General features: G+C 40.5%; 1 protein-coding gene across 2 annotated transcripts in view; it reads right to left on the bottom strand.

Moving 5' to 3' along the window:
- ATP8A1 (ATPase phospholipid transporting 8A1) overlaps nt 1-14,051 on the bottom strand; it is a 237,897-nt gene that overhangs the window by 110,028 nt on the left and 113,818 nt on the right. For both annotated transcript variants that reach the window (XM_082653094.1, XM_082653095.1), the window contains 2 exons: nt 11,488-11,572; nt 6,636-6,775 (listed from right to left, as the gene is read on the bottom strand). In XM_082653094.1, the coding sequence (XP_082509220.1) occupies nt 6,636-6,775; nt 11,488-11,572 (225 nt within the window). The remainder of the gene's footprint in view (nt 1-6,635; nt 6,776-11,487; nt 11,573-14,051) is intronic.

Raw genomic sequence — 14,051 nt, 5'->3', positions numbered from 1 at the left:
GAGGCTCAAAAACTGGCAGGTCTTCTTAGTAGATAAGCTGACAGACTGCAAATGTTCTTAAGCAAACAGTAAAACAGGAAACTACTGGAATTTGAAACCACAAAATCACCAGTACATCATGTAAATTTTCATCTAGTACATTTCAGTTTTTAGTACAAATGAAAGTGATATTGGCAGCTACTAAGAATAGAAACGGGTGGTTTTATCTGAAAAAGTATTCAGTTCGAATACAGAAATGACTGTGAATTTGGCAGTCATAAATGTTCAGGAAAAGTTCTGTTTTTCATTAACTTTTCTATTTCTCTAGGAATCCTCTACACCACTCCCCACCATATGTTGGGAAGGGTGCTGGACTGCTGTTAGTTACCCCCGAGTGTAGTGGTCAATCTGTATTATGCCACATCAAGGCAGTCTTCTAAAAAAATCCCAGAAATGTCAACCATATTTTGGGAAGGAACCAAGGAGATAATATAAAAAAAAAGACCACTAACTACCTCACTGTCCTATCTCGGTGCCTATCGCGGAGCCCAGGGTGCTAAGCCCTGTCTGCAATGACATTTTCCAGTGTTTAAGTTTACTGCCTATCTCCCTGCACTGAAATGAAGACAGGGATTTTTCCATCCTTTCCCCCTCCTGTGCCCCCAGAGTCCACAACAGAGCCTGACAAGTGCTGAGGCATTTGTTGTTGAATCTTTGCGACCAAGTGTGTCCCACATTCATGTGTTAAATAAGTAGGAAGACAGGTTTTTAAAAAAATGACTGAGTCTAAATTTCTAACGAATGCATCCTTTAAAATCCTTAGCTACCTTTTCTAACACATCCCTAAAGTATCCTTAGTGACAATGCATTTGAAACCAACATCCTCAAATGTGCAGAAAGCATGAACTATGTGGGTAACAGAAGGCAGGCTTTCGTTAAGCAAGCTCTTACTAAGTAAATTTAGCCTTTGAATTAATTAGTTAATTGACTCATTCATTTATTCATAAAATACTTATTCAGTGATTAATACAGGCCAGACAGGCAGTTCTTGGAGACACAGAGATGAGTTCGATAAAAACGATCCCTGCTCTCATGAAGCTTCAGTCTAGTGGAAGATATATATTAACTATGAATTATAAAAATTTGTGCATATAAGACACAACACAGCTATCTGATTCAAAGGGGTGCTAAATGCTGCCAAAATTGTAGCTTTTTGATTACTCTTAAGCTCAAAAATGATCCTCTCTGACCCATAATTAATCTAAAAAACATTAACAGATAAAAGTATGGGGTAAGTTTTGATTTTTCAAAAAGCATATTTTGTAATTTATGCCTCATAATAAGAGAAGAAGACAAGAACAATTTTATCACCAGGGAAATACTATACAAGTATTATATCTCACTGTTTTCTGTAATGCTCAAGATAAATAATTTGCTTTCTCAAACATCAGAAGTGATTAGAAGGTAATTCATGCAATTGCATTTCCCTATTGAAGCAAATAAATATAAAAATTTTTCAAAAACTCTATTTACCATGAAGGAATACCTTCATATTTCGACCAATGGTTTAATTATAAAATATTCCCCAATAAGTAAGATCAAAGCCCTCTGTACCACTAATTTTCAAAGGAATCCAGCAGCATACTATAAGTATGAGGCAAATAAATTTGTGTCTTAGAAATAAATATAAAGTAGCAGATCAAAGAGGAAGGTGAGAAATTACAGAGAAACCACTGCTAATGAAGTATAAGACTTGATAATTATTCTGTTATTTATTTGCAATTCTTTCCCGACCAAATAACAAATAAATTCTTAATTTAAAAAATAATCTAGGGCTTCCCTGGTGGCGCAGTGGTTGAGAGTCCGCCTGCCGATGCAGGGGACACGGGTTCGTGCCCCGGTCCGTGAAGATCCCACATGCCGTGGAGCGGCTGGGCCCGTGAGCCACGGCCGCTGAGCCTGCGCGTCCGGAGCCTGTGCTCCGCAACGGGAGAGGCCACAACAGTGAGAGGCCCGCGTACTGCAAAAAAAAAAAAAATCTAATACTTAAAAACATAGACCAATACTATAAGTGGTTTCATAATCTAAATTACAAGTCCAAATACATTGTCTTTCAAAAGAAATAGGCTAAGGAAGGTAAAACAGGTCAAGTGTGCTGTCTGAAAGAATGAGACAATTGTAAATTCTTTCAAGTGGTGATGAACAGAGACGAAAAGGTGTTTTCTGTCCACAAAACCCAAGTGATGCTACAATTCTCCTCAAACTGGGTAAAGACACCTCAATATCTGATGTGATTCTCATAATCCCTTTGGCATTTTAACTATGTGAGCCTTCTTGCTCCTGAATGTCTTGGGTTTCCTAGTAATAAATGTCACCTTCCTGACCTTTATTTAGTAAAAGAAAAAAGATGTTTCAGGAACATCCTGAAACAACTCATAGCATCAGAGAAATGATTTCTTTTTAATCCTGAAAAGTCTACCATCTGAATGCAAGTGTTGGAGACCAAACTGTACAACTGTGTAGCAGAGATGTTGATGATATTTTATAGATGGATGTAAAAGTCCTAAATCCTCTAAAAATGACTGTTACTAGGGAAAACCCTATCCAGAGAACTTTTTCAAACCTTTCACATCCTCTCTCCCTTACTGTGCCCTGAAGGTGAAGGGGGGCATTCTAGTGCTCAGATGAGCTGGGTAGAAAAGTAACAAAGCATTGCACCAGGGGACACATGGCATTATCTTCCTGGATGTTCTTGGCTTATTTTGATACATGTTTTTGGAATTATGCTAGGTGTTATAGCCCCCAAGGGAATAAGGCTTTTAACTAAATTTTGAAAACTGAATTACTTGTTTGAACAAACACTGGAGGGATAAGACAGACAGCAGGGTTTAAAAGTACAACCTTAACCATATTATAACATTTCCACTTATTTTGTAACTTATTAAAAATACATTCTTGATTTCAGGAAAAGCTCTACAAATCTTCCACATTTTAAATGCCTTTAATGTAATGCTACCATTAATGTGTCAATGGCATTTTGCATCATTAATTCAAATATGGCCAGAAACGTCTTGTGTATGACCACAAGGATGTTCTGATCTTTTGTTGAAAAGCGAGGGAAAATATCTATAGAAATTTTGAGAAGCACATTTCCTAAAAATTTCACACACATACGGAATATTATCTGGTTTCCAAACTGTGCTCCGTGGAGCCCCAGAGTCCTGAAAAGCCACTCGTGGACCATGATGAGGGCAAGGGTCTGAAGGGAGAGACAGTTAGGGGCTTCTCCCCACCTCTCCACTTGTTAACCAGAGAAGCTCTGCTTCTGTATATTACATATACACTGAAAATATATAAATATATTCAGGCAATATTTAGTTTGGAAAATGGGTCCTGCTCTTAGAAAAAAAGAGATTTGAAAACCACTCTCACAGTTTAAAAGTCATTATCTTACAAGTCCAATATTATGGTCTATATAAAAAACAGATCCCAAGCATATGAAAAATAGATTACAATAAATGAGTCTCATTTAAAGTAGCCAAGGAAGAAGCCAAAACGGATGAGCCTAGGACTATGACAGCTAAATTTAAGTTAGAGTGACACACCAGCAGAACCTGTGCTGACACACTGAAACCTGCCTCACTACGATGTGTGGTAACAGTCCCCCACAACACCTCCTGAATACCAATCCCAGCTGATTTTAACAAAGAATGGAAGCTCAGACCAAGAGAGACCCGCTCTCACCCCACAGTCCCCAAACGATCAGGGGGGAGAATCATTTTTCAGAAAAGCAGCTTTTAGTTGCAGGGACCCCTCTGTGTCATTGTGCCTATTCTTTTTCTTTTAAGAGGACCTCTGCTCTCCTTTAACTGGTAAAATAATCTTTTGAGGCTCATTTCAAAAGTTACCACCTCTCTGAAAGCTTGCTATGGCCCAAGTTTGTGGGTCACTCCTCTGGCTTTCCTGGAGGAACTGGTTCAGACCATGACACTCAGAGGGCCACACTGAGTGTTCCTTAATTGGTTGTGCATCCCTGATACCTAGCAACCATTAACCGCTTAATGAAAGTTACCTAAGTTAATTACTGAAAGAAACGATGGTTTCAGGGGATTTAGAAAATCAGTCCTTATATGGAACAAGCTGGCTGACCATGGGAACCCATCTCTTCACCTTTCTGATTTTTCAATAACAGAGAGCATGGCTTATCATGAAGTAAAGAGGGATTAGCTATAAATTCTCTTTTTCATTTATTTTAGGTAAGAGACAGTCATAAGGGAGGCTTCTGTATCTGTAAACTAAAAATATATAAATACATGTAATGGAGTTCCCCAGGCAACTTAAATTTCAATGTGACTCGCGATCGCCATCTGCTGGAAGAAAGGTTGAACATCTGTTTTAGTTAAAAGAGCGAAGTCAAAATTTAATGACATATTAAACACACACACACACACACACACACACACACACACACAACTGTTAAACCTATAAAATCGAATCTATAAACTCTAGGACATTCACAGGAAAAATGTTAGGCACATTAAACATTGAACTCCAGAATCTGCTACAGTGCACTTCAAGTTGAAACAAAATTTAATGGTTAGAATCCACTTAAAATATTTTTATTCACTTATTATATATTAATTCTACCATTGCCACAGGGGAAAAGGCTACATTATATTCAGGCTGTGTAGGAAAGGAGACAGGAGAAAAAGAATCATTTCCAAACAGTTTTTTTTTTTTTAACTTCTCAAAAGAGCAAGAAAAGCCAAAGATTAAGAATCAATACCATTAGTACTTTAAGACAATATGGGACTTTGGTTGGAGATATTGAAAGAGATTATAGTCATGGTCTCATAAATAAAAAATTACTTTATTTCACTAATATTCCAAAGACATAACCATATATAAGGATATTAGAAAAAAAAGGGAGAGAGAAATTCAATAAATTAATAACAAGTCTCCTGCTGTGTGTGCACATCTAAAATTGGTGGCGGTGGTGGGATTTATCGAGTTGGAGGGTTCCATACATGCTATCACAAGTCTTCTGAGAAATAAGGAGGATACAAAATAGGTTCAAATATAAGGGAGAGATGAGACACAAACTAGCTTCTAAAGTGATCTCAATCCACTGAGAAGACAGGGGAGCAGTAGAGTCACAAGTGGCAACTGCATACCAGAGAAAACCACCTCCAGCTGTACCATGCCACTGCCGGTATTACACAGAGTGGGCGGCATGCGGGGACAGGAAGGAGGGAAGGGTCCAGGGAGACAGGCATGGTGCTGGCTACCATCCAAGACAGGAAGTACATTGAGAGAGACGAAGAAAAAACATGTCAGTCGTCACTCATCTGAAGGCAAGATCAACTTGAAGCAAGTTTGAGTCTATGCCTTATAAACGTGAGTATAGTTGAAGGAATTATGTAATGAGGAAGTCAGAATGAAGATACTCGAGTGGCTAAGAGTATGAACTCTGGAGCCAGAGTGAGAATTCTGGTTCACCCTCTATGAGCCGAGTAATCTGTAAAATTACTTAACCTCTCTGGTACCCTGATTTCTTCATCTGCACAGCTGGGATAATTAACACTACCTACCTCAAAGGGATGCTATGAAGATTAAATAATTTAATACAGGGGTCCCCAACCCCCGGGCCATGGACCACTATAGGTCCGTGGCCTGTTAGGAACCTGGCCCACAGCAAGAGGTGAGCAGCGGGAGAGCGAGCGAAGCTTCATCTGTTTACAGCCGCTCCCCATCAATCGCGTTACCGCCTGACCTCCGCCTCCTGGCAGCATTATGGTGAGTCGTATAATTATTTCATTATATATCACAATGTAATAATAATAGAAATAAAGTGTACAATAAATGTAATGTGCTTGAATCATCCCGCAACCATCCTCCCTCCCTGGTCTGTAGAAAAATTGTCTTCCATGAAACTGGTCCCCGGTGCCAAAAAGGTTGGGGACCGCTGGGTTAATAGATTCAAGTGCTACAAACAGCACGTGGCACACGGTAAGTACAACATAAAAATGTCTGCTAGTTTTAATTTAGGAAGCGAGATTTCTTGCTATTTATGCAGCATCAATCATAGTGTATCCATCACTTTTTTGGCTGAATAGCCTTGGTTTCTTTGTCGGTAAAATGAGGATATTTATAGTTGTGGCAGAAATGATGGATGTATCTAAGTGAACAATGACAGGCCAGGTATAAGCACTGGGTTGTTCACTTACACATTCTATATGATTGGCTATGGAGTCACACAAGCTGTATATTTATTATATTACTTTGTATTACACATTATATGCCTTCATTAACTATATACACACATGTATGTGTGTGCAGTTTGTGTGCATGTCTGCGTGTGAGCAGGAGGCATGCACACCTTCAGCAATGCTGATGCAATGGAAGATTTTGGCAAAGGTACTGCTAGATGAGACTAAATTTGATCCAAAATTGTGAAAAGAGCCCAGATCTATATAAAGCAATTCCAGAGACTTTTCAGCAAAAACTTTAAGAGCTGTCAGTGCTTAGACCGGAGGAGATTCAACAGTTTAGTGGTGTGTCAAGATATTTTGATTTTAATTTTATTGGCCCCTTGAATTAAGACAAGTTTTCTGGAAACCAAACTTTCCTTACGGGCAAAACAGTCTTCCACGTACCTTTTCAATTAACTCGTAGCTCTCTTCCAGTTTGAGCAGCCTGTTCTGCACGGACGTGGACGCCCGGTGATAGACCGTTCGCCACTCCTGAAAGTCGCTCTCTGAAATCTCAGCCACGGCAAAACACAAAGTTCTCAACCCTGAAAAAAGGGAGCATACACCCCCAACCACAACATCAAATAAGATTTTGTTCAAAAGTCTGACACTTCCTTATTTTTTTTCCCCCATAGCACAGTGATATTTATCTGGTGCTCAGGAAATTTATAGTTAGGTAGAATGATGCTGCAGCCACTCTGCAAAGCAGTTTGGTACTTTCTAGAAATGTTAAACATAAATATATGACCCAGCAATTTCACTCCCAGCTATCTACCTAAGAGAAATGAAATCATACATCCACACAAGGACTTGTAGGTAAATGTTCATTAGCAGCACCATTCACACCAGCCCCCAAAAGGAAACAGTCCAAATGTCCATCAACTGGTGAACAGATAAACAAAAACTGGTGTATCCATACAACAGAATACTCTTGAACAATGAAAAGGAATGGAGTAGTGATGCACACTGCAGCATAGATGACCTCCAAAACCATTATGTTAAGTGGAAGAAGCCAGACACAGAAGATCACATGCTGTAGAATTTCATTAAAAGTCCAGAAAAGGTAAATTTATAGTGACAAATAGTAGGTTAATTTTCCTGGGGGGTTGGAGTGTGGGTAAGGGGTGTCTGCAAACAGCATGAAGTTTCATTTTGGTGTGAAAGAAGTGGTTTAAATTTGGATTGACACTTCCATTTTTATTTAACGAAGTCTCATTTCGAAAACACTGACTCAGTTCAAACAATATGTTGAAATCTGATTCAAGTTCAGTGGAACCTTAGTGTCCAATTCCCCAGCTCTTTCAATCCACCCTCCATGCCTCGAGTAACTTTTCTAAAATCTGAATGAATCTCATCAGGTTATTCCTTTGCTTGAAGTCTTTTAATCGTTCCCCAGGATGAAGTCCAAACCTCAGAGTCTGGCTCAGTCACCACATATCAATTGCCTTCCACCTCATTCTCTGCCATTCACTTCCCATGGTAGGGTCTTTGCACAAACTGGTCATTTTTTTCTCCATTCCACCCTTTCTCAATCCCCCTCTGCTGCCTGCCTTGCATCTACTTTAAGACTCAGTTCTTAAAACCATCTCTTTGAAGCATCCTCCTCTCACCCAGACCCCAAAGGCAGAAATCTCGAACACTCCTGTGGTATGAATGACAATGTTTCATATTATTTTCCTTGTGATCTCCTACATTAGCTTGAAGCTCCTGAAGGGCAGGGTCCCGGAGTTCTTCATACCTGTAACTCCAGTGCTGAACACAGTGGCTTCACAGACGCTTATGAAGTAAGGAAGAGAGGGACCCCAATGGGGTCTACTGGGAGAGCCACCTTCCTCTAACTGGGATATATGGTTGTATTTACTACTGCTCTTTTACCACTGTGAATCTGTAGTATAAAGAGTCTAAAAAACTGAGGGACAGTGACTCTCTCCCATTGCGGAGCACAGGCTCCAGATGCGCAGGCTCAGCGGCCATGGCTCACGGGCCCAGCCACTCCGCGGCATGTGGGATCTTCCCGGACCGGGGCACGAACCTGTGTCGCCTGCATCGGCAGGCGGACTCTCAACCACTGCGCCACCAGGGAAGCCCCCCAGCTGATGTTTGAAGTGACCTGTTTCTAGTGTTCAATGCCTGTCAATTTTATAACTCACTTGGAGGCTACCCTCAGCCAGAAAAAAGTTGATGAGCTGGAACAAGGAAGAGGCAGAAGCATTTACCAGCCATGATAAATGCAGTTAACTAGGTTCCCAAGAAGACAATGTCCTCGCTCAAGGTCATTTAGCTCTCAGATAATTAGGTGCTAGTGATCTCAAGTCAAATAAAATATGGCTGGGACCATGTCAGAAAAAGAAGCAAAGAAGAGGGGCTTCGCTGGTGGCACAGTGGTTAAGAATCTGCCTGCCATCAAAAAGAGTCATGTACCACAATGTTCATTGCAGCTCTATTTACAATAGCCAGGACATGGAAGCAACCTAAGTGTCCATCGACAGATGAATGGATAAAGAAGATGGGGCATATATATACAATGGAATATTACTCACCCATAAAAAGAAATGAAATTGAGTTATTTGTAGTGAGGTGGATGGACCTAGACTCTGTCATACAGAGTGAAGTCAGTCAGAAAGAGAAAAACAAATACCGTATGCTAGCACATATATATGGAATCTAAAAAAAAAAATTGTTCTGAAGAACCTAGGGGCAGGACAGGAATAAAGACGCAGACAAAGAAAATGGACTTGAGGACACAGGGAGGGGGAAGGGTAAGCTTGGACGAAGTGACAGAGTGGCATGGACATATATACACTACCAAATGTAAAATAGATAGCTAGTGGGAAGCAGCTGCATAGCACAGGGAGATCAGCTCGGTGCTTTGTGACCACCTAGAGGGGTGGGATAGGGAGGGTGGGAGGGAGATGCAAGAGGGAGGAGATATGGGGATATATGTATATGTATAGCTGATTCACTTTGTTATAAAACAGAAACTAACACACCATTGTAAAGCAGTTATACTCCAATAAAAGATGTTAAAAAAAAAAAATCCACCTGCCAATGCAGGGGACACGGGTTCGAGCCCTGGTCTGGGAGGATCCCACATGCCATGGAGCAGCTGGGCCCATGTGCCACAACTATTGAGCTTGTGCTCTAGAGCCCGTGTGCCACAACTACTGAAGCCCGCATGCCTAGAGCCCGTGCTTGGCAACAAGAGAACCCACCACAATGAGAAGCCTGCTCACCGCAGTGAAGGGTGGCCCCCACTCACCACAACTAGAGAGGGCCACGCATAGCAGTGAAGGCCCAACACAGCCAAAAAAAAAAAAAAAGCAGCAAAGAAGATAGGACACAAAGTGGCCAGAGGACACCATCTTCCAAGAAAGGAGTAGGGTTGTCCAATACCAGATCATTTCGAGTAGAACTTAAATCTTTGGGCCATATTAGGACATGTTTTTCTCTTCCGGAAGCCTGGCTGGAAACTTACTCTGGGGTAGCCATGGTGCACAAGTGCTGCTCACCTAGGGCCAGAGAGAAAGGGGTGGAGGTGGAGGCCAAGCCAACTGGAATGTGTCTAGGAGCTGGACTATCTTTAACACCACAACCAGAGAGGAGAAAGATGCTCCCCTAACCCTCCTCAAAAAAGGAACCTGTGCTGTGTGCTGGGTAGGTTGTACCTGCCAAGCCCCTCTGAAGTTGTGCCTCATGGAATCTGAACTACAGACGTGTGGGTCTTCATGCTCTTCCATTTTTGGAGGAGAAATGGGAGAAGGTTCGTCATGTTCCTGCTTTTCAAAGCTTAGTGCTTTTAAAAACATTCCTATCTTTCTGTAGCTTGGATTAAGAGGAAAAGGATTGGATCAGAGGTCAGGCTCAGTGCCACTGGCAACAGTTCCAGCAGATGCAGACAAAAGTGAAAACTTGGATGGGAGATTCAGATACGGCGCTGGCCACTTTTGTTAAGTTTAGAGATAAGATTCTATAAATTCCTGTAGGAACTGACCCTAATGTGTACCAACTCTCACTTCCTTTCATCTCATCTAGATCATCTCCCTAGACTACATTTCAGTAGAACAGAGACAGAACTAAGCATGTTTGCCATGGATTCTCAGGTCTCACACAGAGCCTGGCAGGTGGTAGGAGCTTAATAAAAAGTTCTGAGTTGACATTAAGTTGAATAACTATTTTAAGAGTTACAGAGATTTATTTATTTCTTCTCCTCTTTCTTAGATTAGAATACCCAGTTCTTCGACTCTTGTTTCTTTCCTTCTGCATTGCTTGAGCTATAAAGCATTTAAACTGTAAACAGAGAGAGGTCTGGTCATTGGCTTTGGGGTATCACATGACCAGTGACCCACACTCTCTAGCTGCCCAGGGCTGCCATGTTGGGAGTGTCTCCTTGCTTCCTTCTCTGCCCAGGTCCAAGGCTGTGGGTGACGCAGGCCAGACCAGGGAGCAGCCTGGCATCTCCTGAGTGGTGACCCAGTAGCCTGCTTCCATCTTTTCCTCAGAACCTGCTCCTCTTTCTTGCCAGCGAGGCAGGGCCCAACTTCCTCTACAGTAACTTAGTTTCTGTGCACTTTTTTTTTTTTTTGCGGTACGCGGGCCTCTCACTGTTGTGGCCTCTCTCGTTGCGGAGCACAGGTTCCGGACGCGCAGGCTCAGCGGCCATGGCTCACGGGCTCAGCCGCTCCGCAGCATGTGGGATCTTCCCAGACCGGGGCACGAACCCGTGTCCCCGCATCGGCAGGCGGACTCTCAACCACTGTGCCACCAGGGAAGCCCTCTGCGCACTTTTAACTGATCTCAGAGGTGCCTGTGAGGTGTAGAGTAGGAAGGGACAGAGCTGCTGAGGGAGTAGGGCTGAGAAGTCCCTCACACCCTCCAGCATGGCCTTTGAGCCAGGCCTTAGGGACCATGCCTGTCACTTGTGGGTGCCCTTTGTTACCATTTGTGTGTTTGAATAAAGTCTGAAATGCTGGAAAAAAAAACACCTGTAAACAGTATTTATTCTAAAAAGCAAACAGATTTATAGGCCCTACATCCCCTAAAACGTGGGGGCAAAGTCTCTCAGAATTTTAATAAATACAGGAGAGCAAAATAAAATAAATGGGTGGGAACAGCATAGAGTATAATCTAAATTATCAACATTTATTTTCATCTTACTTTAGGAATCTCTAAGTAAAATAATAAGAATGATACTGTAATATATTGGTAGTACATGATTTCATTTTATTTTAATCATGCTTTATTGCCATATTACACTCACCTTCTGTAGCAAACTGCTCTAAATGTTTTAGGGTAATTTCTTTGTATTTTGAAGTCTCTGCTAGTCGGTCATAAATTACAGTGTCCTGGAAAACGAACAGAAGGTATACACACTTAAACTAAGAATTCTGAGTTTAATAAAGTTGATGTTGGCAACATTATTAGCAGCAAATGAGTATTAAAAAAATCACTTTTAGCATTAGTGTTGAAGTACAAAATATTTTTCCCTAATAACACTGTTTCCCTTATGACACTAAGAAATAAGGTTCTGGTCCTATATTTTCATCTTTCTCCTTTCTGAATAAATCCATAATTACTGCAATGTTCAAAACCTCATATTCTATCAATACTTTGCCTACCTGTGATGTGCTGCAGTATCTCCCCCAACCCCTGAAGATTTTGCAGAACAATGCAGTGTTCACAGGTGCTATAAGGAAGAATGGTCCAGGACTCAAAGAGTTTGGAAAATGCTGGAGTAAACAAAGCGAAAGAGCTTGCCCTGCTGCAATACTTCTTAGAGCCTTTAAAACGCTAATGCGCATGGTGGTTCCAAGGGGGCGGTATGGTATATGCCCCAAACTTACTACTGAACCTCTTAGAGGTTAGGGCATCTTCATGGGATTGGTGCTCACAAAAGAACAAACTCTGAGAAACACAGGTCTAAATTCACGGAGTGGGCTGGTGGGTAGAGCAGGGAGGATCTTGGACAAGCCTAGCATTGCCTTACAGATGAATATTTCTCATTGTGTTACTTTAGCTTTAAGGCTCAATTTATTTAGTCTGTAAAATTAAATTACCGGATTATCTTTAAAGTCCCTTTCAGCTTTAACTTTAAGCATCAGTACGCTTCTCTAATTCTTGTCCCTTTATAAATTGCCTATTGTTCCTTTAGTTGTTCTTCAGCTTGGGTTTAATGTTTTAGGAATTTTAGTATTTGGCCTTCATGGTTTTATTAGACCAGGAAAAAATAAATCATTTACCTGCAATTACTTTCTCAGTGGCATTACTCATTTTGGGGTCTCCAGTCTCAGGGCTGAGATTTGGAAGCAGACTAATGGAGTATGATTTAGAACCCTTGAGAGAAACAGAACTTAGTGACCTCAGAACAGATGGAATATTCCAGGCTCCGATTATGAATTTCTCTTCATTTTTCAGTGGTGGAATGGGAAGAGGGGCAAAGCAAAAGGAAATGATAATTTCCCCTCATGGCTCCTTTCTGAGAACGAAAGGTATAACTTACAAACTAGTTTTTTGAGAGGCTAATGAAATTTTCCATGAAATTAAAATAGGCCATTTTAAAATTAAGAAAATCTTTAAAAAAATTAAGGTCATGAAAACAAAAGTGATACGTAATAAAGCTAGGGAGATTAAATTCTGCAATGTAGTTAAGCATTCTAGTGGAAGAAACTGATGATCACCCTAAATGGATTTACGTATCTGGTGTCTTAGCCCTTGGCAAGGTAAAAGTGGAAAATCATGGTGGGGTGATGCTGCTGGAGTGGCATGCACTGTCAGATTACAGTCACTTATGTGAAGAGCCTAGGCTTCATGGCTAAGAAATTGTCTTCGGTAAATTTTCACACAAAGCATTGTTTTCCTGTTCATCTTTTAGTCTGAAGTTCCAGTGCTGCTCTGTCCCTCACCTACAGTGCCTTGCACATGGCAAGAATTCAAAAAATATGTGTGAAATGAATAAAGCACTGATGTAATTCTCAGTTGTCCCCAAATTTCACTTATATGGAATACCACATTATACAGTAAAGCCAAATAAAGAAGAGCTACACAATGAAATTTAAGAATCAATAATAATAAAATATCAAGTAGGAAAAAAAAAGGTCTTATATAATTACTTAGCTAAGCACTGTAATTTATACTGATGTCATGCAGATAATCTTGCTATAAATTAGCCAGTTACTAATCATCAAGGAATCTGCCCTTGTTGTCCAGCTAAACACCAAGTTGAGATTGATCTGCTGCATGAAGCTGGGGCTGGAATATTTGCTAAAGACATTATACACATCTATATTTAAATACAGACAAACATTTACTGTGTTTATGTGTGCCATTCAGAATTATCTGCACTTTGCCTCTGCCGTGGTGGTGAATGGCTAGAAATAACTAATTTTAGATGTGGTCTTTTTTGCATATGACACAGAATTTTATTTAGGGGGCACTTAATTTGAAAATTTGCACTCACTTTAAGGTCCCTAAAGCATTAAGTGTATTACTCAAGTTTCTAATTTCTCTCTTGAATATAAATATTGGAGTAGGATTATTTTCTTGAATAAATTAAATTTTTATTTGTGTAAATGTAACTTTCCCTAAATTGGCTACTACTGCAGACACAACTTGTGTATTGTGTACTTTTCCTTCTTTTTCACTTAAAAATTAACAAAGCAAGACAACCCAATTACTGAAAATCTGGAAAAAAGCAAGAAAAATAAGTCATACACACACACACACACACACACACACACACACACACACACACACACACCCCATTTCTTTGTGTGATATTTTAAATGAACTCTTCAAATACTATCTTCCAATTCACTAACTCCATCC

This window comes from Grampus griseus (assembly GCF_964374135.1).
Source record: "Grampus griseus genome assembly, chromosome: 4".
Lineage (NCBI taxonomy): Eukaryota > Metazoa > Chordata > Mammalia > Artiodactyla > Delphinidae > Grampus > Grampus griseus.
Note: the sequence above shows the minus strand (reverse complement) of the source record. Positions and strands in the feature narration are given on the sequence as shown.